The following is a 26,438-nucleotide window of genomic DNA, read 5'->3' on the forward strand; positions in this document are numbered from 1 at the left end:
CTTTACTCTGTGTGTGACTCTCTGCTTCAGGTGTGTTTCTTGTAAACAGCATATTGTAGGAGTCTAGTTTTTGATCCACTCTGCTGTCTGCTTCCATTTTGTGAGAGAGAGCACCCCATCCACATTCACAGTTATGATTACTAACTGTATTTCCCGCCATCCTATTTTTCCTCTTGTTTGTCTTCTTTCTCCTTTCATCCTTTCTTTCCTTCTGTCTGCCGCCTTCCCCAATCTGCCCTCCCTTCTGCCAGTCCTCTCCCCTGCTAACTTAATGTCTTCTCTTCCTACTACCCTGTCGGGTAAGATAGATTTCTATATTCAATTGATTGTGTATATTATTCCCTTTTTGAGCCAATACTGATGAGAATAAGGTTCAAGTGATGTCCATCGCCCACCCTCCCATCTTCTCTTCCACTGGTGATAGGTCTTTCATGCCTCTTCATGTGAAATAATTTACTCCATTCTACCTGTCCCTTCTGTACCCAGTGTACTCCTCTTTCTCATCCCTTTATTATTTTTTATGTCATTCCCTCAAATTTACTTTATATCCATACCCTCTATGTATTTTTTTTTTCCTTCTAGCAGTACTATTAGTGAAACAATTTATAAGAATTACAAGTATCGTCTTCCTATTTAGGGATGTAAACAATTTAGCTCTATTCAATTCCTTATATTTTCTTTTCCCTTTTTCCCTTGGGTCTTGATATTGGAGATCTGATTTTGGTTTGATTCTGGTCCTCTCCTTATGAAAACTTGAACTCCTTCTATTTCACTGATTGGCCATTTTCCCCTTACATATATTATGCTTAATTTAGACAGGTAAGTGATTTTTGGTTGTAGTCCTAGCTCCTTTGCCCAATTGTCATGTTCCTTGACCTCTGGTTGTTTAATGATGCAGCTGCTAAGTCTTGTGTAATCCTGATTGTGGCTCCCTGATGTTTCAGTTGTTTCTTTCTGGCCACTTGCAGTATTTTTTCCTTGACCTGATAGTTCTGAAATTTGGCTATAATGTTCTTGGAGTTTTTATATTGAGATCTCTTTCCTGAAGTGATCAGTGGATTCTTTCAATGACTATTTTGCCCTTTGTTTCTAGGATATCAGGGCAGTTTTCTTTGATAATTTCTTGAAAGATGCTGTCCAAGTCCTCCTTTTGATTATGGCTTTCAAGTAGTCCAGTTATTCTGACATTGTCTCTCCTGGATCTATTTTCCAGGTCATTTGTTTTTCCCATGAGATATTTTACATTTTTTTCTGTTTTTTCTTTCTTTTGAATTTGTCTAATTGATTCTTGATGTGTCATAGAATTATTAGCTTCCACTTGCCCAATTCTAACTTTAAAGTAGTTGTTTTCCTCAATTAGCTTTTGTACTTTTTTTTCTGTTTGGCCAATTATACTTTTTTTTGTTTTTGTTTTTAGTGAGGCAGTTGAGGTTAAGTGACTTGCCCAGGGTTATACAGCTAGTGAGTATTATGTATCTGAGGCTGGATTTGAGCACAGGTCATCCTGACTCCAGGGCTGGTGCTCTATCCACTGCGCCACCTAGCTGCCCCAGATTAATCTAGTTCTTAAAGGAGCACATTGAAGTAAAATTTCCCTTTTTGTTTATACTCTACACATTAGTCATTCTGTTTTTTACTGTTCTTTCTTGTGTGTGCTGTCCCATCTCCTGCTTCAGTGGATTTTCAGTGTCTGTCTTTTATGCTTGGAATGCTTTCTTTCTTCAATTCCATCTCTTGGAACCCTAGCTTATTTTAAGACTCAACAAAAATGCCTTCACTTGATGCTCCCTGAGTTGTTATTTTTAATCTCTGTTCCCAGAGCCCATTAATTTTTTTATTCATTCATATTGTATCTCTCCAGTAAGTTTCTTGATATCAAGGACTATTTATTTTTGTCCTTATATTCCTAGCACTTAGCACAGTAGATATTTAATAGATGGTTGTTGAATTGAATCAACACAAATGATTTTGATAAAATCTTACTGATCTGCATATAGATTGTTCTCCTTAAAATAGATTTCTTTGAAAGGAAAAAATATACATGGCTTTTAAAAAACACCGTTTATAGGTTATGCTCAAATGGTCTCTATTTCCAGCTCTCTTTTTTCCAAGCTTTACACATTCTGGATGTTTGCTGGATGTTTTTGCTTAAGTGCCCTGGCAACATCTCAAACTCGGTTTGTTCAAAGTAGAAGTTATCTTTTTTCTCAAATTCTCTCCTCACCTCCCTTTTTCTGTTAGTGATACCGTTCATTCAGCCATCTGTGTTTGAAAGCTGTGTTCTCTTTAATTCTTTATCTTCCTTTACAAACTTTCACATCCAATCATTACCAAGTCCTGTGGATTCTCATTCAGCATCTTTCAAACTCATTCCCATTTCTACCAACCTAGTTTAGGTCCCCATTTTAGCAACCATTAGTTTAATGACTAATTCCACAATCTCTTTAATATCCCTCCTTCTTACCTTGGCCAGATTAATATTAAAATCCCTTCCAGATCTGATCATGCCATTCCTTTGGTCAGAATACTTCCTTGGATGCCTATTTTCTCCCAAACAGAACTCACACTTAGGTTGGCACTCAAGGCACAATACTTCCTTGCCTTTTTTCAACATTTCATACTGCATTTCCCTTTCATATTGTACGTAAATAGACTAAGTTCCATCCCTTGAACCCATGTAAGAGTTTTCCTTTCTCTATAATTTTAATACTGTTCCTAGCTCTGCTTTTTCAAAGTCCTGTGCATCCTACCTGATTCAGCTTTAATTTTACTTCTTTGATTCTACCTTCAGCATCATATACCCCACTAACCTTTTTTCCCCTTAACCTTTGCATTATATACTCTACCCCTCTTACATTCTTTTTAAAATTTAATTTTTTTGCTTTTTGGTGAGACAGTTGGGGTTAAGTGACTTGCCCAGGGTCACACAGCTAGTAAGTGTTATGTGGATTTGAACTCAAGTCCTGACTCCAGGGCTGGTACTCTATCCACTGTACCACCTAGCTGATCCCCCCCCCAATCTTCTTAATCTTTTCTGGACAAAAGTTATTCTTTATTGATATTTGTATATCATTTACCTGAGTGTAAGTTCTGCTAGGGTAGAGATACTGTCTTTATGTTTTTCTATGTTCCTCTGTACTTAACACAATGTATTGTGCATAATTAGGTGCTTTGTACATGTTTGTTGAATGGAGATATATTTATTGGAATAGTAGACAAGTGTAATAAAATCATGTAAGGAGCCTTTTCACAGAAAAATGTTTTAACAGAGCAATGACTAGTAGAAATAGGTGTATTATTTTATATGTAATCAATCTTATATGCAAATTGGAAAAAATATGGACTAGCTGAATATAGAGCTCACTGAATTCTTAGCCATTGATCATTTGTACTTAGATATTATTGGTTGTATGATACCCAGAGAAAGTTAATAATTTCATTATACTTTGTGTTGGTCTGACCATTTGCATAGTATTCAATTTTTGATGTGTTTCAAGAAGGAAGTTTGCCAGTGAACAAATTGGAGTACATCCAGAGGAAAATAAGCAAATAGCCATCATGTTTAGATTACATTTCTTGTGAGGCATAGCTGAAGGAATGGGGGTATTTAGACTGAATATGAGAAATGTCGGTGGTGGTGAGTTGGGAGAGACATTATAACTGCCCTCAGATAATCTGTAGTCTGTCTTCAGAGACAGACTTCTTTCTGTCATGTATCTCTTCTGACTTTTTGCTCAATTCCTCTTAATATGAGTATAACAATTCTATTTCAGTTTTTTATTTTAAAATCTATACTTGCAAAGATAGATATCCCACTAATATCTCAAAACCAAGCTTATCTTTCCTCTTTAACTTGCTTCGCCTCTTGACTTAATTCTTTTGGTGACATCAACCTTTTCTTAGTCTCCATCATTTGAAACATTGAGGCTCTTTTTTATCTTATCTGTCTTCCTCATCTCTTATTCAGTGATGAAGTCCCATAGATTTTAGGTCTTTTGACATCTTTTATGTGTCTCTCCTTTTTTGTTCTAGTTGCCTCCCTATTACAGGCTACCATTAGATTGCCTTTTTAGCACAGTGCCTGGCATGTAATAGACACTTAATAAATGTTTATTGAGTTATTGACTTAGGGCTGACATAAAGTTGTCCAAGGATTCCTTGATAGGTTCTGCTACCAATCATACTTAGTAATATGCAGATAACCTTTTAATAACCAGTTTATTATATGGTTGGAGCATGGTTCTGTGGTACATGAAAAATCAGTGGGCTCCAACCAACATTTTCACCAAACTTTTATAGTTTTTAGTTACAGCAGCAGGATGGATACCATGGCATTTTACAAAGGGTGGAAGGGGAAAGTAAAGATTTATATATCAAATTGATCAGCAAACTTAGGGGAATTTATATACTAGCCCGTAACTCTAGAGCTGTCGCTAATGACAGGAAATGCTCATCATAAATGAATAGAGGTAATAAAGGTGAGCCCCAAATTCACCTGTTGTTGTGCTTCAGTCATATCTGATCCTTTATGACCCAGTGGACCATAGCACGCCAGGCCCTTTCATTCTCCATTATTTCTCGATGTTTGTCCAAGTTCATGTTTATTGTTTCCATGACACTATCTATCCATCTCATCCTCTCATCCCTTTTCCTTTTGCCTTCAATCGTTCCCAGTATCAGGGTCTTTTCCAGTAAGTACCATTTTCTGATTATGTGGCCAAAGTATTTAACTTTAGTATTTGACCTTCCAGTGAAAAGCCTGAATTAATTTCTTTTAAGTATTGACTGATTTGATCTTGAGATCCAGGGGACTACATGGACCTTTGTGGGCAAGATGATGTTTCTGCTTTTTAGTGTGTTGTCAAGATTTGCCATATCCTTCCTTCCAAGGAGCGGTTTCTTCAACTGATCTCCTTTTTGGAATGTTCTTGCAATACAGCACTCTGCAGTTCTTAAATTCACTTAATCATATAACATTATGTTAATAGACATAAACTCAAGGATGTTGGTCTTATGTGAACTTTGTATTTGCCCCAGTGCCTAGCAGTAATAAATATTGTTTGGAGGGGTTTCTGTTTGTGTCAGTGATAAAAGTACATACTGGTGAAATCATGAATCTTTAAAAAGTCTCAAAGTTTACTCATAGTGAAAAAATTCGTAATAAAATATGTTTTAGTGTTAATTTTCAGTAAATATAAAGATTTTGAATTATATGTTTTTTTTTAATCTGCTTCAGGAGCTGTAGCCCTTAAGAATCTCCAAATTAAAGAAAATGCATTGGTAAGTTTTTGAATATATAGAATTAGGAAAGCATTAATGAATTTAGTTATAAGCATGTATCTCTTTGACGTTTTACTATTCAAAATTAGATTCTTCTGGGTTGAGAATAACAATTCAGTCAGAAAAACTTCAGAATTAAAAGAGCATTCTGATATAGATAGCCTTTATCAGTTCTTTTGGTGAAACTTTTTCTTACTTTTAAAACAATAAACTTGATTTTAGAAATTTATTCCAAATACTGACAAAATCACAAGACCAATAAAAAAGAAGAAATGAATTTGAAAGGGAGTAGATAAGCCTTTTGAAGAGTTGAATTTGTGTATATACTCCTGAAAAATGCAAATCACATCTTAGGAGGGAAAATACTAATATGAATGAACTTTACTTTTTGCCCATTCGACTTTGGAAATTCAGGATGGCATGGTACAGTGGAAAAGCAATCATATTTGGAGTTAGAGGATCAGGATTCAAATCACACCCTGCTACTTGCTACATGTACTGTGACTATGGGCAAGTCAGTTAATCTCCATGGGCCTCAGTTTCTTCACCTTTAAAATGGAGAGATTGGACTACATGGCCTTTGAGGTCTCTTCTAGCTCTAAATTTCTGATCTTAATTACTTTATACTTAATTCTACAGTTGTTATTTTTAAATTGAATGAAAAGAATTTTCCATTTGTTAAGGAATGCTTTTGCTGTACAAGTAACCACTTTACAATTTATATTTTTGGTAAATGTAAGTTTAAACTGTAATCACATTGATACATATCTCTTGTATATCAAGTTTACTTAAAATGAGATCCGTCTCTACAGTATGTTATGTTAAGATTGTAGTTCTTATGGGTTACCTTAAATAATAATGTTCTATTACTATTACTGGAGAGATTCACACAAACTTGCAGGATGCTCATCTGTCTGGAATGCTACAGAAAGGCTCTTGTTTGTGGGAGGCTGGGTAACCAGGTGACCTCTAAGTTCTCTTTCAGTTCTAAGTGCTGTATTCCCTCAGTTCACAGGGACTTTACTGTCATTGTACTTCTATTGAATTGTAGGGATTTGGGGAATCAATATTCCCCAACAGACCCAAGCAATTACACTACCATAGGGAAGTCTAGTCTTTCCTATTGGGTTTTAAAGTTCTGGGAGTAGAAGACATTCATTTTGTGGGAGCTAAGTAGGACATCTAGGAAGTAAATGTGAAAGTAGACTGGTCCTTCTGTGTCATTACTACTCGGTGATCATGTGGTGTTCCAAAGAATAAAAAGCCAGATTTTCTTGCATTTCTTCAGCAGTTTCTTGCAGTTAGGGAAGGAAAGATAGGATTTTTGTATTGTCTTTTGACTTGACAAGTCATTGACTGAGCCTGAGGTTCTCTAAGTTTCTGTTCTAAATATTAATAGTATCCTAATGTTAAACTTAACATCCTGTCTAAAGTCCTTCCTGATAGCAGTGCTTATATATAGTTAAAATATATATATATATATCTCATTAATTCAGACAAAGTAGGGGCAAGGGACGTCTACGCTATCAAATTTTTTTTTCCCTTTTTGGTGAGGCAGTTGAGGTTAAGTGACTTGCTCAGGGTCATACAGATAGTGAGTATGATGTATCTGAGGCTAAATTTGAACTCTGGTACTCCTGACTCCAGGGCTGGTTGGTGCTCTATCCACTGCGCCATCTAGCTGCCCCCTAGCAAATTATTTTAAAGGTTTTTTTTTTATTACTAACTAGTTTCCATACGTTAATAATTCTAAATTATTAATTCTAATTAATTCTAATTAATAATTCTAAATGATAGAAAATGTAGGGTGTTTAAAAATTTTTAGTGCAGCCTTAAGCATCTTAAAAGTGCACTGCAATTTTTGGAACCCTTTTTATTTTGAAGCAGAGGTTCTATTTTTAATGACCAGGTAAAACCAGTAATTGATAGTATTTTTTGCCATGCCAGTTTATTTTCTTAAGCCAGTTAATGTCCCTTGTACTCATGTTGTCTCTATAAATACTTTTTAACAAATATTTTTATTTATATTTTTTAAAAAGCAAACTTTAGACTTAGTTTATGTTAAAGTATGATAATTAGGAATTAATTATTTAAATAGATTTAGATAGAATTTGATTTTAAAGGGTTTTACTTTATACTTGAGCAAGAATATGGCAAAATAACTTATTCTCAAGTTAACTCTTGAACTGATGAGCTCTCAAATCAACTTTACCTTAAAAGCACATACTATGGAAAATTCCATTTCACTCAAGTACTATAATGCCAAATTTATCCTTGTGATTACGTCAATTCTAGATCTGTTTTTTTCAGTATTGCTCATCTTAGCAGTATTGCTAAACTTCAGTCATCTTAGTATTGCAAAATTGCTATTGACAGATGGTGAATTTGATATCTACATTAAGTCTTCCACAAAATAAGTTTGTTTTAGATACTAATAAATAAAATTCCCATTTTTCAATAGTAATGAGAATAAATTTAAAAGAATATTTTGGTATATACAGATGGAATTTTCTCCCAACTGGTAAATTTTAAACTTTAAAAAATGTAATATAAGGGCAGCTAGGTGGCGCAGTGGATAGAGCACTGCCCTGGATTCAGGAGGACCTGAGTTCAGATGTGGCCTCAGACATATAACACTTACTAGCTGTGTGACCCTGGGCAAGTCACTTAACCCCATCACCTAGCCAAAAAAAAGTAATATTAACAGTAACAACAAAAGAGTTCCTTATTACGTGACCTCAAACAAGAGAAGAAAAACTTAATTGAACTCGGTGACACATGTTACTGGGGAAGCTGAGGGTGGCAGATTACTTGAGCTTGAAAGTTCTGAACTGCAGTAGGGTCAAAGTTGATCTCTCTGGTGTCTGTACTAACTCTGGCACCAATCTGGTGAGCTTCTAGGAATGGGATTACCAGGCTGCCTAAGCAGGGGTTAAATTGGTCCAGGTTGGTAATAGAGCAGGTTAAAGCTTCTCTATTGATCGATTAGTAGTAGGATTGGGCATTTGATTGACTGATGCATTTCCAGCATAGGTGAGTTAGGGACACACACACACACACACACACACACACACACACACACACACGTCAACCTATTGTGTTGATGAAATGTATTTTTATTCTCATTCTAGAGTGAACTGGATGTACCATTTAAAGTCAAAGCTGGACATATAGGTAAGTTAAATTCACTTGATAATTTGACCACTTTTGAGAAAATGTAACAATGCATTTTGATACAGGGATATCATGGTATAGTGAATAGGGAGTTGGCTTCTGAACTAGGATGACCACTTAGAGTCACCCTGCAACTGTGTCAATGGTTAGTCTCATCCTCCAAGGGAAAAAAGAGTTCTTCCAACCCTGGGAATCTGAAGGCAAAGAGAAGAGGGAGAGGTGCTATAGTACCAGGCATTCTTCAAGGTAAAAGGATAGGTGTTAAGCACCATTTTCATCAAATACATGGTAGAAAAATCAACAGAGTGACTGAGACAGGCAGAAGTTGAGTTGGGGAGAAATGAGTAAGCATTTGTAGAAAAAAGCCATTTCAGTGGACAAATACTTTGTAGTAAAGAAAACTGAGGCAGAGTATCCTGAGGAATGAATGAATGAAAAAGCATTTAAACACTTAGATTGTGTAAAGCATTGTGCTAAAGTGCTGGGTATGCAAATAGATAAGTAAAGGCAACCCCTCCTCTCAAGGAGCTCATATTTTAAGGGAGGAGAGAACACATATAGAAGATTTCAGCTGTAAGTCAGATGATAAGGTCAGTTTTCTTACCTTGAAATTTTCTACCTTCTCTTAGAGGCTAGAAGCAAAAGAAATAGAAATATATTATTTTTAATGTTATTTCTGTTGATAATATATCAATTTCTGATGTTGAGTCATTTGACAGTACCAAATACTTTGGTAGCAAGAACTTTGTTTTTTGGGTCTTTAGTAGTTGCAGTTAGGGGCAGCCAGGTGGCACACTGGATGGAGCACTGGCCCTGAAGTCAGGAGGACCTGAGTTCAAATCCGGCCTCAGACTAAATACTTGACACTAGCAGTATGACCTTGGGCAAGTCATTTAACCCCAATTGCCTTTAAAAAAAAAAGGTAGTTGTAGTTGCAACATCCATTGAAGCAACTGCCAGACAGAATTCCTATGTGGTTTGCTTTCTGGGATGATGATTGTGAGGAATGGGCTGGAATTAGGACGGATAGTCTGAGGAGAGCTGCCAGCTTCTGGGGTTCTTGGGCTTATGTATATTGATGGCAGTTGATTAGTAGTTGTTAGTGGTGATGGGCTCCCTCCACGTTGATTACTCTCTTCATTGATAGCAGTGGGCTCTGAGCTGGGAACATTCATCTAGGTGGGGAGAATACTATTCCCAAGGCTTTTGAAGTAAGGGTATTAGGCTATTTCCCTCAGGATCTGTGAGGAGGAGGTAGGGGTCAAGGTGGTGTGTGTGGTTTGACTTGACTGATACATACCACTTCCCATTTCTCCCTCAGTGTGGGTGCCTTGCTGCTTTAGCTATGGTGTCTTGCTCAAGGAAAGTGAGTATAGCAAAACAAATTCTGAAACAATAAGGAAAAAACCCTAAAACCTTCCAGAATATTTCAAAAGAGCGACAAAAAAAAATGACAAAAATTGTGACTTTTAAAGAAACGTTTACTCTCGTAGGTAGCATAGTTCAAAGGAATGAGTCATTTGGAGTCAGAAGACCAGGCCTTGCACTCACTCACTATTTATATGACATTGGACAATTCACTTAACCTCTGTGGGCGTCAATTTTTTTTCGTCTGTAAATTAGGAGATCACTGGTAACTTTGGAGAGAGTAGCTTTGGTTGAATAATGAAATTGGAAAGCCAGAATTTAGAGGAAAAAGAGAGTGAAAGAAGAGAAAGTGGAGGCATCTATTGAAGACATCCTTCTCAAAGAGTTTAGCCACAAAAAGCAGAAGAGATATCTATGATGAGTAGCAAGGATGGAAGGATCAAGTGAGGGTTTTTTGAGGTTGAGAGAGATATTGACATGTTTATAGATAGTAGGGAAGAAGCCAATAGAGGGAGAAATTGAAACTAAGTTAAAGTGTGGGGATGAGAAAGGGGCCAAATCTGTTGGAGGAGACAGGATGGAATGAGATTGCTTGTGCAGGCAGAGGGGTTGGCCTTCATAAGGAGTAAGGCCATCTTTATCATGTGAAACAGGAGTGATGAAAGACATAGTGGCAGAAGGCATCTGAGTAATAGGAGATGAAGAAGAAAGAAGGAGCTCATGTCAAAGTGTTTTGGTTTTTTTTCTGTAAAATAAGAAAGGTTCTCAGCTGAATGAATGGGGGTAGGGAGAACCATGGAAAGTTCAGGAGGTATAAAAAAGTTTGGAAGAGCCTCTGCAGAGAGTAAGATAGTAAATTGATAAGGGAGGTATAGAAAGATTGCTTAGTTTGTACTAGAAAACTTTTTTTTTCTCTTCACTCACATAACTGCTCCCTTAATTCAATCCCTTTTCCTATATTAGTATAACAGCCTTCTGATTGATCTCTCTGCCTCACATAAGTAGTGTAGTCCATCTTACTCAACGTTCCCAAAGTAATTTTTTTTAAATGCAGATGTGACTATATGGCTTCCCACTGCCCCCAACACACACACGCGCATGTGCGCACGCATGCACACATACACACACACACACTCTCTCTCTTTTTCTTTCTTTCTCTCTTCCTCTCTTTCAATTCTGGTGGCGTCCTATTGCATGTAAGATGAAATAAAAACTAAACAGAGGAGTTTATAAAGCCCTGCACAAATTGGCCCCAACCTGTATGTCCTGCCTCACTGAACATTATTCTCTCTCCTGCATTCTGCATTTGAGCTGCTGGCTTTATTTCTGTCCCTTGCACAGGCCACTCTATCTTTCTTCTCTTTCCCTTTGCACAGGCAGTTCCCCATGCCTGGAATGTACTACCTTCTTCCTTCTGCCTCTCTTCTAAGATGCAGCTCATCCTGCTCCTCTCAACTAGTTCCCTTCCTCCCAAATTACCTTTTACTTAATTATTTAATATACTTATTTATTTATTTATTCACTTTATATTTATGCTGTATATATTTTTATATATCCTTCTCTTTCCCAATAAAATGTAAATTCATCGAGAGTTGAGGTTGTTTTATTCTTTGTACTTATATCCTTAGAGCTTAGCACACGTATATGGCACTTAAATAAGTATTTGATCGATTGATATTGCAAAGAGTGCCAGCTCTTAGTTTTAAATATATACTTTCGATCGTATTAAAGAAGGGCCTTTTCCATGCATGCCTAATCTTTAGAGTTTTTAACAAAGTATTTTGTCAAAGAGACATTTTTGATTTGCATTATTGGAGGAGGCTGCAATATAGAGTTACCTAAGCCAGTGGTATTACAGATATCCATATATATATAATATATATATTTACATATTTACACACAGATACACGCATACATATTTGTGTGTGTGTGTGTGTGTATGGAGGAAGAGAGTATACTAAATGATTGCTTAATACCTATACATAGTTATATTTACTAACTATATACAAAATTCCTTTCCCTAGTTTAGCATAAGAGGTGGAAAATGGAATAGAAAGAGGTGATCACTAGGGAAGGAGAATAATGTATTTGGGGTTGGAATTAATTATATTAACAAATAATATGCTTAAAAATACTACATATAGTAAATTAGACAACAATTAGATCTAAAAATCCCGTTTATTTAGGAAATATTTTCATCTCATCCTGACAGATACTGTATGATATTTTTAAAAAATGGTATGTTTAAACAGTGATGGCGTTTCATTGTCTGTGTAGGTAAACTTGATCTCGTGATTCCATGGACAAACCTTTACACTCAGCCAGTTGAGGCAGTATTGGATGGAATTTACTTACTCGTAGTGCCTTCAGCCAGTAAGTTTAATTTTAAGGAAAAAAAAGTGTAATTTAAATGGACTGTTTTGAATGGATGAAAAATATTTTTGTATGTGATATTTATATTTAACATAAGTACCTTTTGTGATGTGTTGTATCACAGCTTTGTGTTTTTAAAATGACTATAAGTTCTTTTTTAAAAACTCACGTTAACTTTTATTGTTTGTTACCAGTAATTACATGAAGAGATTTTAAGATTAAACACTGAAAGGAGCATTTTATTTTAATCTTTTTATTTCACATAGCTTTGAAGTATGATGCAGAAAAAGAAGAGAAATATCTCTTAGATATGAAGCAGAATGAACTAAAGAGAATAGAAGATGCAAAACAGAAAACAGCAAACAAAGGTAAGAAAAGCAGCAAATGCCTATTTAGACAGGAAAAAATGGAAGGTAGCTGTTTATTTTTGGTTGAGGGGCATCTCTAATCAAGTAATTTGTCTTTATGGCAAGCCAAGTGTTTTTTGCAGCTTCTACTTGTGGATTGTGGTTCTGCCTTCTGTGGCTAATCAGAACAAATCTTTGACATAATTGACTTTCAGATATTTGGATATGGCTGTTATGTTTCCTCCTCTTCCTCTTGTGAAGAATTTTCTTTTTTTCAGGTTAACATCTCCAGTTCATTTAGAATGGCCTTGAGTCCTTTTCCCATTTTGATCACACCAATCTGGGCCCACTCTAGTTTCTCAGTGTCCTTCCTTAACTACTTGGTGCTTCAAATCTTAGTCATGTTCATTCTACCTTTTTGATGTAAAGTGCATTTTCTTTAATTGAGAAAATTAAGCAAAATCGGAGTCAGGTGTTCTGCTTTTTGTTGTTTGTTAATACACTTTTCTCAAGCAGTGGACTTATTTTTGCCTTGTCTTCTTGTTCTGAACATAACTAAAGTAGACTTTTTTGTAGTATTTTGTGCTTTAATTCCTGAAACTATTCATTCTTATAGGATCCTGCCAATATTTTGCATTTTTCCTTAGTTACAGGACCCTTATTCAGTCTTTTTTTACATATCATATAAGAAATCTGAGTTTATCAGAGATCTAACTTTTACATCCACTTTTATCTTTTCAAATGCCTCCCATTTTTATTCTTCATTGAGAACATTGGCACATTTCATCACAGTTTTGTTTTTGAGAACTTCCCATTCTTTTGAGGACCTTTCCTTTTTAGATTTTAAGGCTATAGGATCATATCTGACATTTCTTAGAACTTTTGGAAATCTAATTTCTTACACTCTGGTGTATGTATGTGACTATCTTGCATCCCCTCCTTTTGGATATCACAAACTTTTAAGAGAATAGATGGTAAGCTCCTTGAGGGCAGGGACTGGCTTACCTGATTTTTGTTTCCTCAGTGCTTAGCACAGTGCCTGGCACATACATAGCAGGTGCTTAGTAGGTGTTTTTTGATTAATTAATGATTAAAGGTGACATAGAATCTTTGGGAGAAAGTGACTATCGCTTCTAGTTATTTAATCTGTTCTTCTTGTTAGTTAGGATTGTGTTCACCAGTTAAATTGTATTTATTTCTTCATCGCTTTTCTGAGAGATTAAATTGCCAGCCAGTCAAGAAGTGATTAGCTATCCAGCTTTTACATGAATGAAAATTTCAGCAAATGTTTGGGTAGGTGGAACCCTCTATCACTGCCGTATATTGCCTTTGTGCCATTATTGTGATATATATCTGGAATTCACTATTCTTTCTCTTTGGCTGGGGTATTCATTGGTTCACTGACCATTGATTAAATGCCTGCTGTTCACAGTGGCAGGTACTGGAATGTGGGGCAGGTCTGTAGGATACTCTATGGCATTTGTACCAGGTGGCCTTCAGTCTTACTCCAGGGATATTTTTAGCTAGCATACTTATCTTTTTTCTACTTCAAGTACATGTCTACTACAATGAGGAGAAATCGTGGGGTGAAAACTATATAGTTTTCAACTGTCTATACAAGGACGATTCCTGAATCTCTTCTTTTTTTTTCTTCATTTCTGATTTCTCGTTATATTTCTTCATTGACTTTTCACTTGAAATTAGGTGTTTAAAACTGCATTTACTTTACTGTTCTTGACTGAGGATCTGTGAATTAAAAAAACAAACTATTTTTAACATAATTGGTTTCCTTGATACTCTTATGCATTTGATTTTATGCATTTAAAAACTTTATTTTGAAAAGGAATCCATAGACTTCACCAGACTGCTAGAAGGTCCATGACACAAGATTACAGCCTTGGCTGTAGAGCTATTTACTTTCCTCTCAGACTTCTCAGTCTCAGAGAATGATGCCTTAGTTCAGTCAGACATAAAACTCATCTTTAATTGCCTCAGCGCTCCAAATCTAGGCATTCACCAGATCCTAATAATTTTCTTATGTCTGCCCTTGTTATTTCCTTTCTTAATGCCACTGTATACAGTCAAGCTCTTCATTGCTTCGTGTCTATGTTAATCATACAGGGGAAGTATCAGAAAATGTTCAAACAATATTATTCAGTTTAAATAAAAAAAAATACAGATGTTATACTAATAGTATAATAATAATACACTATACTAATAGTGTAAAACGTGCCAGACTCTTAATTCCTTAGATGCTAAATATAAATGCTCCATGTTTTGCCTGTTCTAAATTTGGTCTGTAGCTCTGATTCTTTGCCAAGACAGTTTTCTTTAAAAACGTGTGCACAGGGCAGCTAGGTAGTGCAGTGGATAGAGCACCAGCCCTGAAGTCAGAAGGACCTGAGTTCAAATTTGGCCTCAGACCAAACACTTGACATACACTAGCTGTGTGACTTTGGGTAGGTTACTTAACCCCAATTGTTTAAAACAACAACAACAACAACCCCCCCCAAAAAAAACCCACAACAACAACATAAATAGAGGCAGGTTGGTGTTGGCAGTGGATAGAGCACTGGCACTGGATTCAGGAGGACTTGAGTTCAAATGTGGCCTCAGACACATAACACTTACTAGCTGTGTGACTGAGCAAGTTACTTAACCCCATTGCCTGGCTCCCTTCCCCACCAAAAAAAAAAAAAGACGTGGGTGCACACATACACACACACACACACTCTCTCTCTGTTAACAATTTATTTATTTCTTAATGATTTTAATATTTGAATAATATTGATATGTGATATGTGTGTTTAGTGGCCTTCATGTAATAAGCCTTTTATTTGTGGTGGCTTAATCAGCATATGAATTTTTCTAAACTGCATTTTTCTCTCAAACTAAAAATGTTTTTGTTTGCATTTTATAGAAAATCCACAAGAGAAACAGGATACTTTTTCAGAAAAGCTGATTGCACAGATAATAAAAAATCTTCAGTTAAAAATTTCTAATATCCATATCCGATATGAAGATGATGTAAGTATTTCTATAGGTTTGCCTTTACATTGAACAATTGTAGCTGTCATTTGTAATTTATAATGATGGGGGTCTTTGTTTCTCATTTTATATTCTAATTATTCTAAAATGTTTTTATTATCATCATGGTTTAAATTTAGCAGCTTCAAGAAGTTTGAAATGTTCTTAAAGAGTATCACATTCACCTTTTGGAAGTACAACTGACCTAAGAGTCAAAAGATCTATGTTTGAGTACTGGCTTTGCCACTTGGCTAGTCTTCTGACTTTGGGCAGATCTCCTAACTTCATCTATAAACGGGGATATCTGCCTTCTCAGAAATAAGTGGGATAGTGAATTTGAAAGCACTTTGAAAACTACAAGGCCCTGATCAAATGCAGTAGCGTCATTTTTTTTTAAAAGAAAGGTATTGTAAAGCATTCAAATGTAGACGATATTTAGAATATGAACATATTGAATACTTCTTTGAAATTAAAATTTTTCTTTGCATTATGTAATTTTTTTTTTTAGATTACAAATCGAAAAAAACCATTGTCATGTGGGATATCTCTTCAGAATTTCAGCATGGAGGTACTTTCTCTTTAGAAAAGATAAGCAGATTGATTTTTAACCGCTTAACACAACTATGCAAACACCTAAAAATATTCTTTTCTGCTGATTACTTCCTGCCCTTACCTGCCAAAATCAGAAATTGGATATAGGAAAGTTAAATGTTAGAGTTAGCAAACTAATTCAGATACACAGAAGAATATGGAAACCATCATTTAAGAATGAAGCTGATACAATTCCAGTTTTCAGAAATTATTGAAAGAAAGAGTAAGAGAATTTTAGCTATCCTATTTAGGTTCTATAATTTAATTATTGTACTGCTGTGGATTATCTTTTAAATATGACCATTTTATTTTTTGAGGGAAGAGTTTTATGTGATGGACTTTTAAAAAAAATTTTATTAATTTATTTTGATTTATCAACAATAACTTCCATATACTTTTGAGTTGAAAATTTTTCTCCCCTTTCCTCCCCCCCGACCCTCCCCAAGACGGCGCACAATTTGATATAGAATTTACATTCCTAGTAAACATATTTTCACATTAGTGAAGTTGTAAGTAAAAATTAAAACCAATAGGAGGAACCATCAGAAAGATGAAACAAAACTCAACAGAAGGTAAACATAAGTGATAGCAGTTCAAGTTCCATAGTTCTTTCTTTGGATGTGGGCAGCATTTTCCATCCCGAGGCCTCTGGAGATGTCTTAGATCCTTGTAACGCTGAGAAGGGCTCAGTTTAACAATATTAGTCATCGCATAACGTGGCTGTTATTGTGTACAAAGTCCTCTTGGTTCTGCTCACATCTTATGTGATGGACTTTTAAAAAATGATCAGTTATTGAATATCCTTGGGGCTACACAGAAATTGACTGCTTGTTTAGGAGTGCATATTCAAGAGGAGAGTAAACATGTCATTGTGTAATGCAGAAGCTTGGCAAACATAATATAATTAAATTCATATAATTATAGAAATGTGTTGAGTCAAAAATGTGGGTCAGGAATTATTAAGGTGCTTGGGATTACTAAGCAGTCTTAGAGAAGTACCACACTGTAAATAACAAACTAGTTATAATTAAGTACTGTATAAAACAAATATATGAAAACTATTTGGAAGTTTTGAAAATGTAAGGTATTTTGATATGCCTTTGACGTCCTTTCTGCCAAAGCTTTCTATATAGCTAAATTTAATAGAGATGTCATTCAAACAGTCATGTTAATGATATTTTTTTGGATTTTCTGCAGATTTCATTTATCACTGCTGTGCATGGTTATGTAACTGTCACATAGTCAATTTAGTTTTATAAATATTTGCTGATACTAAATGTTATGGATTGTTTGTTCTTTGTATCATTCTCTGTATCAACCCAATAGGTCTTATTGACTAGAAATATTTTTGAATACTGTTAGATTTTATATTTCATATATATGGGCAAAAATGTATTAAAATAAATAGCTATTTTTCCCTTGTCTCTCAAATTAAGGTGACATTTATGAACTTTGTTGTATATAAGCTTTGTACCTTGTCACAGAAATGGCAAAAACTTTCTTTTTTTTGGCGTGCGCTGGACTTGTAATTTCGTTGGTGTTAGGAGCTCCTATTAAAGAACGTCTTTCCTGCCTCTAGATCATCACTTTGTCTGTGACTTTGAGCCTTAAACATTGTCCTGGGGCACTGACAGGTGAAGGGATCTGTGTAGGGTCACACAGCCAGCATAGGGCAAGAGATGGGCCTTGACTCCTAGTCTTCCTAACTACTCTTGACATTGTGGTATTGCCTCTTTTATTGGAAGAACAGATAATTAGATTCTAAAGATACTGCTATATTCATTCTTAGAAATTACTGAAGCCTAATATTTCCTTGGAAACATTTTTATAGGTGATCATGTTCATTTAGATGCTGCAGCTGGGTTATTCAGTTTGATGTATAGTTTATCATATAAAAATACACATGGCAGATATGTAATAACATTCACGGTCACTTTAACCAAAAACTGATCAACTTTTTCATATAAGTATATGCAATTATTTCTTAATTACCAAATCTGATGGTCTTTTTCTCAGTCCTCATCTAGCTTGACCTTTATGGTTAGAGTCTTTCTAAGACTTCTAGTACAAATAAGATTTTAAGGGGCTACACATATCATAAAAATATAAACAGTTTAATCTTGCTTACTACCTCATGATTTCTTATTCATATGTACCTTTTTATGTTTCTTTTGAGTCCTGTTTTTGAATATCATATTTTTTATTCATCTCTTCTCTTCAGGAATGCTTTAAAGTGCCTCTATTTCATTAAATATACATTTTTTTCTCCTGCTGAATTATAATCAGTTTTGCTAGGGCAAGTTATTCTTGTTTGAAATTCCATATCTTTTCCTTTCTGGAATATCATATTCTAAGCTCTCCACTCCTTGATAGTGGTGGCTGCTAAATAGTGTATGATCCTGACTGTGGCTCTGTGGTATTTGTATTCTTTCTTTCTGGCTGCTTCCAGTATTTTCTCTTTGATTTGAGTGCTCTGGATTTTGGATATAATATTCCTGGGAGTTTTCGTTTTGTGGTTTCTTTCAGGAAGTGATCAGTGAATTCTCTTTCTGCTTTGCCCTCTGATTCTGAGCTGCCTGGGTGGTTTTCCTTTATAACTTATTGAAATATGATGATGTCTAAGCTGTTTGTTTTGTTTTGGTTCACTGGTTTTAGGTAGTCCAGTGATTTTTAAATTCTCTCTGATCTATTTTCTAGGTCTGTTGTTTTTCATAAGATATTCGACATTTCTTTTTTTTTCTTGAGTCTTTTAACTTTGTTTTATTATTTCTTGATGTCTCATGGAAACATTTGCTTCCATTTGGTTAGTTATAATTTTTGAGGTGTTATTTTCTTTTATAAGATTTTATACTTCTTTTACCAAGCTGCTAAATTGTTTTCATAACTTTCTTGTATAGCTCTCTTTTTTCGCTTCATTTTTTCCTCTACCACTTTTATTTGGTTTTTAAAATTAAGTTTTTGCTCTTTTAAGGAAAATCTTTTTTTTTTCTTTAACTCTTTCTTGGAATTCTTCTTGGACTTGTGTTTGATCTGCATTTTTTCATTGAGATTTTGCTTGTAGACATCCGAGTCATTCTCTTCTGTATTTGAATCTTGAGCTTCCCTTTTACCATAGTAGTTCTTTATGGTTAGGTCCTTTTTACTCATTATTCCGACCTGTTTCTTGACTTTGGACTTATATTAGTGTTGCTTCTGAGGAGTATAGTCTGGCTTGAGTTTCTGTCCTTTTATGCCCTGATGCTGCTTTCATAGTTTGTTCTGGGGGCCTGCAAAGTTTGGTTTTTTCCAAAGTGGTGTGATTTGGGGAGGAGTCTGTTTGATGCCCTCTTACTCCTAGCTCTGCAAGTTTCTGATCTAGGTTTGGGCCTTTTGGCTTGTGCGTGGTTCAATAGAATGCTCCTGGACTCAGTTACTGTTAAATCATTGTAGGACTGAATTGCTAGCTTCTCCTTTGGTATTTGTCTCCTGCTCTGGTTATTTCACTGCAGGTTTTCATGTTGGACTAAAGGTTAGAACTGAATCTCTACTCTGCTCCCAGTCTTGGAGCCAGACAGCTAAATTTCTGGAACTTGTTCCTTGTTCAGTATGCAAGCAAAGCCCCCATTCATCTGTAATTGCTCTCTGTCCTGGATCTGTGAGTTGGATCTGGGTAGTGGGTGAGAGAGCTACTAGATAGCACCTTTTCCTGTACTCAATGCTAGTTCATGGGTTCCCTGGAATCCCTTTCTGCCCCTGTACTTCTAGCTCTGGTGTTCTGTCTAGGCTCCCTTCTGAACTTTAGTGCTAGAATGTTTTTGTCTCCATTGCTGCTATTGTGCTGCATTCCTGGCTGGCCCCCATGTCCATAGATCTCTCTGTCTATCTTCCTAAGCTGCCCTGGGCTGGGAAAGTGACTCTTTGACACTTGTTCTTGACTGTCCTGATCAGAATTTGGACTGGTGCTTCATCTAGGTTGTAGGGGAGAAGGTGTCCTGAGTGAACTGCGCAACAGTACTTCCTCTCACTCCACCTTCTTGACTTCCTGTCCCAAACTTATGATACGTTAATCCCTTTCCTGTTCTCTGGTTCTCCTCTTTGTTACTCACTCTTACTGCTTCATGGAGTAGAGCCTTTGTACTTTCTGACCCCTGTTCTTAGAATGTGTTCTCTCCTTGCTCTCTTCCTTCATGATACAGCTCAACTACCACTTCCACATGGAATTTTTCCTGATCCTTCCCAGCTGTTAGTGCCCCTTCTCCCAGTTACTCCATATTTGTTTGCACTTACCTCTTTATGTTTATTCTATATGTACTTATTGTCTTCCCCTTTAGGATGTAGATTCTTTAAGAACTGGGATTATGTCTTTGTATTTGTATGCCCGTTGTCCAGCACAGGGCTGAGATCTTAGTAAATGCTTGTTCAGTGATTGATTAGAATTTCTCTAAATTCTGTTCACTTTTTTGAACTTATTTTATCATAAATGATTGCCAAATAGGACACATATCTGTATTCTTTTGAAAAAGATGGAGATAAAGGTAATCATCAAAACATACATAGCCATATACTCCCCTATTCTTAACTGTTTATTATAGCATGCAAATGTGATGCTACATTCACACCCAAAAGATATATAGGAACTCATGTGGTTTGCCTCATTATTATATCAAGTCTCAATCTTCATCTGGTCATCTCAACTCCAGAATCAGCCTTGCTCAGTGCTGCAAACTGATACTAAGTGGTTTTGATGTGACTAGGGCAAGCACTGTTTTATAGTCATCAGGACAAAGGGAACTAAATCCTTCTGTAAATCCATCATTCTATGATACATAGACCCTAACCACTTTCAAATGCATCAAATGTGATCAATTTGACCAAGAAAAGGCTAACAAACAGCCCTTTTGGCGTGAGGGTTTGTACCCTTTGATTTATTAGTCATTATTTTCATTTCCTGTCCTTTTCTTCCTTCTAGGATAAGAGGCCTGGTCTAACTAGCTTGTATCAGAAGAAAATGACTTTGGTTTTAGACATAATGAGTTGCATATGCTGTTAAGACAACCGTGTGTTTTTAGTGGCAATTTTGAGTTTGTTGCTTGATAGAGCTCTGGAATTAAGGTATAGATTTGAGAGTTAATCTGTGTAGTAGTAATATTTTAAGTTCTATCATGGATGAGCATACCAAGGGAGACAGTATATAGTCAGGAGAAAATTATAGTACAAATATAGTACTTTGTATAATACTTGAATTTGGAGGGTTGAAGAAAAAAGACCTGGCCAAGGAGACAGTATTGGTCAGAAATGAGTACCAGAGAGTCCATTGTTTGGAAACTAAGGGAAGACAACATTTCAGAATGTTCAGCAGTGTCAGGTCCTAAATATCAAGGAGGATAAGGATTTAGAAAATGTCTTGGGAGAACCTCAGTCTTTTAGAATAGTTTCAGGAAAGTAATAGGAATAGATTAGAAAGGTTAATGTGTTGCTGTTGCTCTTTTGAAGGTTTAATAACAAAACATGGTGTGTGAGTGACTGTCATATTGTGCCCATTAACTGTGGATATCCTTCAAAACTGTGTCCTGGGCTTTATCTTTTTGTCCTAATAGTCTCTCATTTGGTAATCTCAGCAGCTGCCTTAGGTTCAATTATCATCTGTATGAAGATGGTTTCCACATCTGTTTATATAGACCTAGTCTCTCCTGAGCTACATTTTTCCAACACCAGTTGCTTGTTGGACATTTAAACCTGGATATTCCACCAGCATATCAAACTCAGTATTTCCAAAGTTATGCTAATCTTCCCTGTAAAGTTTTTTTCTCTTCCCCCCCCCCCCAACTTTTGAACTTCCATATTTACTGTTAAGAGGAACACCATCCTCCCACTCATCCAGGTTTACAACTTTGGTGGCATCTTCAGTTCTTCTTTCTCTCTCCACATATCTAATCAGCTGCCAGATCTTGCAGTTTCTTTTTCTACATTTCTCAAATGCATTTTCTTCTTTCCATGGCATAGTTACCAACGTAGTCTAGGAACTCGTCATCGGACAGTTGTGGTAACGTTGCAATTGTTCTCTCTACCTCAGTTATGTTCCTTCTCCAATCCATTGTCCACTTAACTGCCAAAGTGATTTTCCTGAAGTTCAGATCTGACCATGCCCCACGCCCCTCTCCCCTTTGGTTTCCTGTTACCTACCGATTAAGGGTGCAATCCTTTGACATCCAGTGAATCTAAAGGGAAAAGAAAGTAGAGCTAATCCAAATATTACAAGGATGATTTTTGAACCCTAGTTTATGGAAAGTTAAAATGGAAGGACAAAGTCAAGTCAGTATTTATTAAGCACTTACTATTGTGCTAGGCACTGGAAATAAGAAATGCAAACAAAAAGAAAAATACACAGTCCTTGCCTCATAGAGCTTACGTTGCAATGGGGGAAGACAGCACATAAAAAAGCAGCTAAAAAAGTGTGTGTTTGGATGGGTGTGAGGGTGGAGCAAGGTATATGCAGGGACATGGTGGCAAAGTCCAGAGAGTCAGGAGTAGAATGGGGAGAAGAGTAAAGAATGACTGACCTGGATCCTTCCTCAAAATGGAGACTCCATGAAAAACTTACCAGCGGGAGGAGAAGACTTACAGGGGGGAAGGATGAGAAGGCAGTTGAGATGTGGTGGTAAAGGTCAGAAAGTCAGGAGCAGAGCTGGGAGAAGAGAAAAAGAAGATGAATTTATCTCAGTCTTATTACAAAGGCATAGTTTTTTGTTCTATTTTGTGATCATTTGTTGCTTAAAAAAAAATTGAGGTGAATAACCAGAATTATTTTTTTAAAGAAATGGCAGGAATGCTGATCGTTGAATATGAGTTAGAAGGTACCATGGAGATCATCTAGTCCAACTGTTTTCAGACTAATAAACTAAAATATAGATACAGGAAGTGGTTTGCTCCCAAGCACATGGATAAGCAACAGAGAAGGCATTTGAACGGAAGTCTTCGGGCTCCAGATTCAGTGTCCAGATTCAGTGACATTTATATTGTCCTCGGTATTTGATATATTAAGGAAGTAAGTTACTTTGTACCTGGAATTGAAGTTTATTTAAAATTAGACATATGACCTAGCCAGGAATTTTGAAAATAGGGAGCATCATTGTATAAGTTCAAGTGGTGTTCCCATATGATCTTAATTTGCTATCATAAAATTTTAAGTAATTAAGTGCTACACATGTGCTACTCTTAATTTATGCTCATATATCAATTTTAAAAAAATAACAGTGTCAGTGGGCTTAGCAAAAGATAGAAGTTCTAGTCTTGCTTAGCACTTAATTATTAGCTGTATGATCTGAAGGAAATCCTGTCCACATACTACCAAAGCCTAGGAGTTCCTGCCATGGCATCCTAATGGGAAACAAAATAGAAAATTATGAGGGTTTAGACAATTGAGCCAGCAAGTGCCTTCTATAAGTTGTCTGCTTTCCTTTTTTTTTTGTTTTTTGTTGTGTTTTTAGTGAACTCCAAGTACTTAGTGCTAACAGGTGAAATACCTCCCTATTTTGAATTGTTGACTTGTTTATGGACTTGGAACCTGTAGTTCTTTATAGTTTTTTCTTAAATGATTCTTCGACTCATTCTTAATATGTAATGCTATTTGCTGTTTCCCTTTGACTTTTCTAGTTGACCTCTCTGAGGTGTGATGATTAGGACTTTCTCTGAATGTTATTTTTCTTAGATTAATTTGTGTGTTATTGGTAATGATTTGACTGCCATCTCTGACAAGTTACAAAACCTCTTTAAGCCTCAGATTCCTCATCTGTAAAGTAGGGATGTAAATGATTTCAGTACATATATCAGAGATTGTTTTGTACATTAAATGAGACACGTGCTAAAGTGTATAAAGTTATTTTATAGTTTTAATGCTATAAATGTAGACTTCATTAAGCCCTTGGATAAACATGATTTCATTTGTGTCTTTTTCTTTTTTTTAGACAACTGATCAGAATTGGAAACCATGTGTACATGATGCAGCCAAGAAAGTGTTCTGGAAGGTAAAATATAACAATATTAATTGCATTTTCTCCACATCTTGACACGTGGCTAGAGTCTTTTTTGTTTGTTTTAAGAAGGGGAAATAATACTGTGTAGAGAAGTGATTGTGATTTAAATCTTATCATTTGCTCAAATATATGATTATTTCTCAATCGACTATTGAAAATCCACATTAAAAGTTATAATTTATTAAAAGAACTTAAAAAAATAAATTGAAACCTTATAGACGTGTTTTATTTTCAGCTAATACGTTTAGATAACCTTTTTGGCTATTGGAATGTGAATTCTAAGATGTTTCACAACTATGGTGACTATAAGAAATCTTTGGTAAGTACATTTTAATGTCATGTATCTTTGCTTGTTTAATTCAGTTAGGTTTTGTGATTTTTTTTTTCAGTATGGGTACTCTTCTATATTAAGGAAGAATCCCTCTATAACTTCGTAGATGAGAATTTGGCCATGAGCCTTTCCAAATTAAGCCAAGTTGGTCCTCCTAAAGAAGATATGTTCATCATTGATCCCACACTTAAAGATTTTCTTGCTTGGTAAGACCAGCCAGAGCATACATTTGGCTGGTGTAACGTTTAAGAACACAGAGTCCACTCCTTGCCACAATTAGCATTAGAGTAGGACTTAGGGAGAGTACTTTATGGCTATATATAAAGCACTTAAATGTGCATATGACTAGATATTTTGTTTTTTAAAATGTTCATATTATGACATTTATCTCTGTTATTTTATGTTTGTTGCTTTCTAGACAAAATGTGTCAAGAGAGCTCAGTGAACCCAGTTATCTGAATGAGCATTTGTTTTTAACAATTTTCTTTTACAATACTGATTTATGAAGGATTATTTTAAATTTACTACTCTTATTTTTCCAATGCTAAATATGTTGTATTGCAACTGAGTTTGTGTTTGTAAAAAAAAAAAATAGATGTTTCTACTAGGTCATGGTATGTGCAATAGCAGAATGTCAGATTATTTTACAATGTTGGTGTTAACCATAAATAAAACCAATTTTGTCTTTTAATAGGAAAGCTTAAAGTATGGAGTTGTCCATGAAGACATTATCCCAGAAGGTTATGATTTTGGTGAGTAATAGTCTTTTTTCCAAGATTTTAATGGCCATTAAATTTTAAGTGGCTTCAAACGATAACCTAATGAAATTAAATGTCCTATTCCTATTAGATTATTTAAAAAAAAACCCTTTCATTTTTATTTTGTCTTTGTTATTATTTAACTTGCTGTTGGGAATATAGGGAAATATTCCAGACATAAGGGAAAATATAGATGTTAAGTTGCTGTTATATATTCTGTGGACATTCAAGAAGTGTTTATTACTGGTAGTTTGTTGATGCTAGCTAACTCAATTCCTGAGCTGGACTCTCTAAAGTTTTTAACCTGAAATAATTCAGCTGCCTGGATATAGACTTCTTTCTGTTTCCACTTGTAGAACATGATTTTTGGTTTTAAGGAGCTATCTAATATATAAAGAAATAGTTAAATAGATATTCCGTATAAATGTATCTTTTAGCATACCCATAACTGTAATAATCCAACCTGTTTTTCCAGACTGATTTAAATTGCTTCCCAGATGCTCACTTTCAGTTAAATGGTACTATGGGGTTTTCTCTGTCCTCAGTATTTCACCTACTTCCTCTGTGCTTTTGCACACAGGCTCAAATACTTTAGTCATCTCTTCTAACCCTGGAAATCTCTGACTCCCTTTGAGACTCAACTGAAGTGTCAGCATCTTCACAAGGTTTTTCCTGATCCTTCAGTTGTCAGCATTTTCCTTCTATCTCTGTAAATTACTTGTGCATATTTTTTATTTACTTACCTACTATATACAACTTATTTCCTCCAGTAGAAAACAAAACCTTTAAAGGCAAAGACTATTTTGCTTTTTTCTTAGTATTCCTAGTGTCTACCATAGTATCTTGCACAAACATGTAATGAGTTATTTTACTTCTCATTTTGGAATTTCAGTGTATTTTAGATTTTTCTTCATTTCACATTAATATGTGATTTAGTTAGTCCTTATCATATTTAGTAAAGGCAGACAGTATATTATGTGGATTAAAAAAAGATAAAAAAACTTCCAAAATTAATTAGAATATCTTATACATACCTTCCAGCTCTAAAAATATTCTCAGATTTGATTAAAGAGAGATGCTGCAATTTGGCTATTATTGGGGAGAACAGTTGTAGTAGACATGGGTTTAAGTGACTGACACAGTCACTTATTACCTCTGTGACCTTAGACAGATTTCT

At 35.5% G+C, this 26,438-nt stretch overlaps 1 protein-coding gene across 4 annotated transcripts in view; it reads left to right on the forward strand.

The window, feature by feature from the left end:
• The window catches only part of VPS13A (vacuolar protein sorting 13 homolog A), a 269,159-nt gene that overhangs the window by 23,110 nt on the left and 219,611 nt on the right, over positions 1–26,438 (forward strand). For all 4 annotated transcript variants that reach the window (XR_013485955.1, XM_078152664.1, XM_020995599.2 and 1 more), the window contains exons 2-10: positions 5,237–5,280; positions 8,412–8,454; positions 12,100–12,195; positions 12,462–12,563; positions 15,463–15,569; positions 16,078–16,137; positions 24,104–24,163; positions 24,408–24,491; positions 25,198–25,255. Coding sequence is in view for 3 of the 4 variants with exons in the window: in XM_078152664.1 (XP_078008790.1) it covers positions 5,237–5,280; positions 8,412–8,454; positions 12,100–12,195; positions 12,462–12,563; positions 15,463–15,569; positions 16,078–16,137; positions 24,104–24,163; positions 24,408–24,491; positions 25,198–25,255 (654 nt within the window). In the remaining variant the exon portion in view is untranslated. The remainder of the gene's footprint in view (positions 1–5,236; positions 5,281–8,411; positions 8,455–12,099; positions 12,196–12,461; positions 12,564–15,462; positions 15,570–16,077; positions 16,138–24,103; positions 24,164–24,407; positions 24,492–25,197; positions 25,256–26,438) is intronic.

The sequence above is a fragment of the Phascolarctos cinereus genome, unplaced genomic scaffold (genome assembly GCF_003287225.1).
Source record: "Phascolarctos cinereus isolate Bilbo 61053 unplaced genomic scaffold, phaCin_HiC Scaffold_4;HRSCAF=312, whole genome shotgun sequence".
NCBI classification, from domain to species: domain Eukaryota; kingdom Metazoa; phylum Chordata; class Mammalia; order Diprotodontia; family Phascolarctidae; genus Phascolarctos; species Phascolarctos cinereus.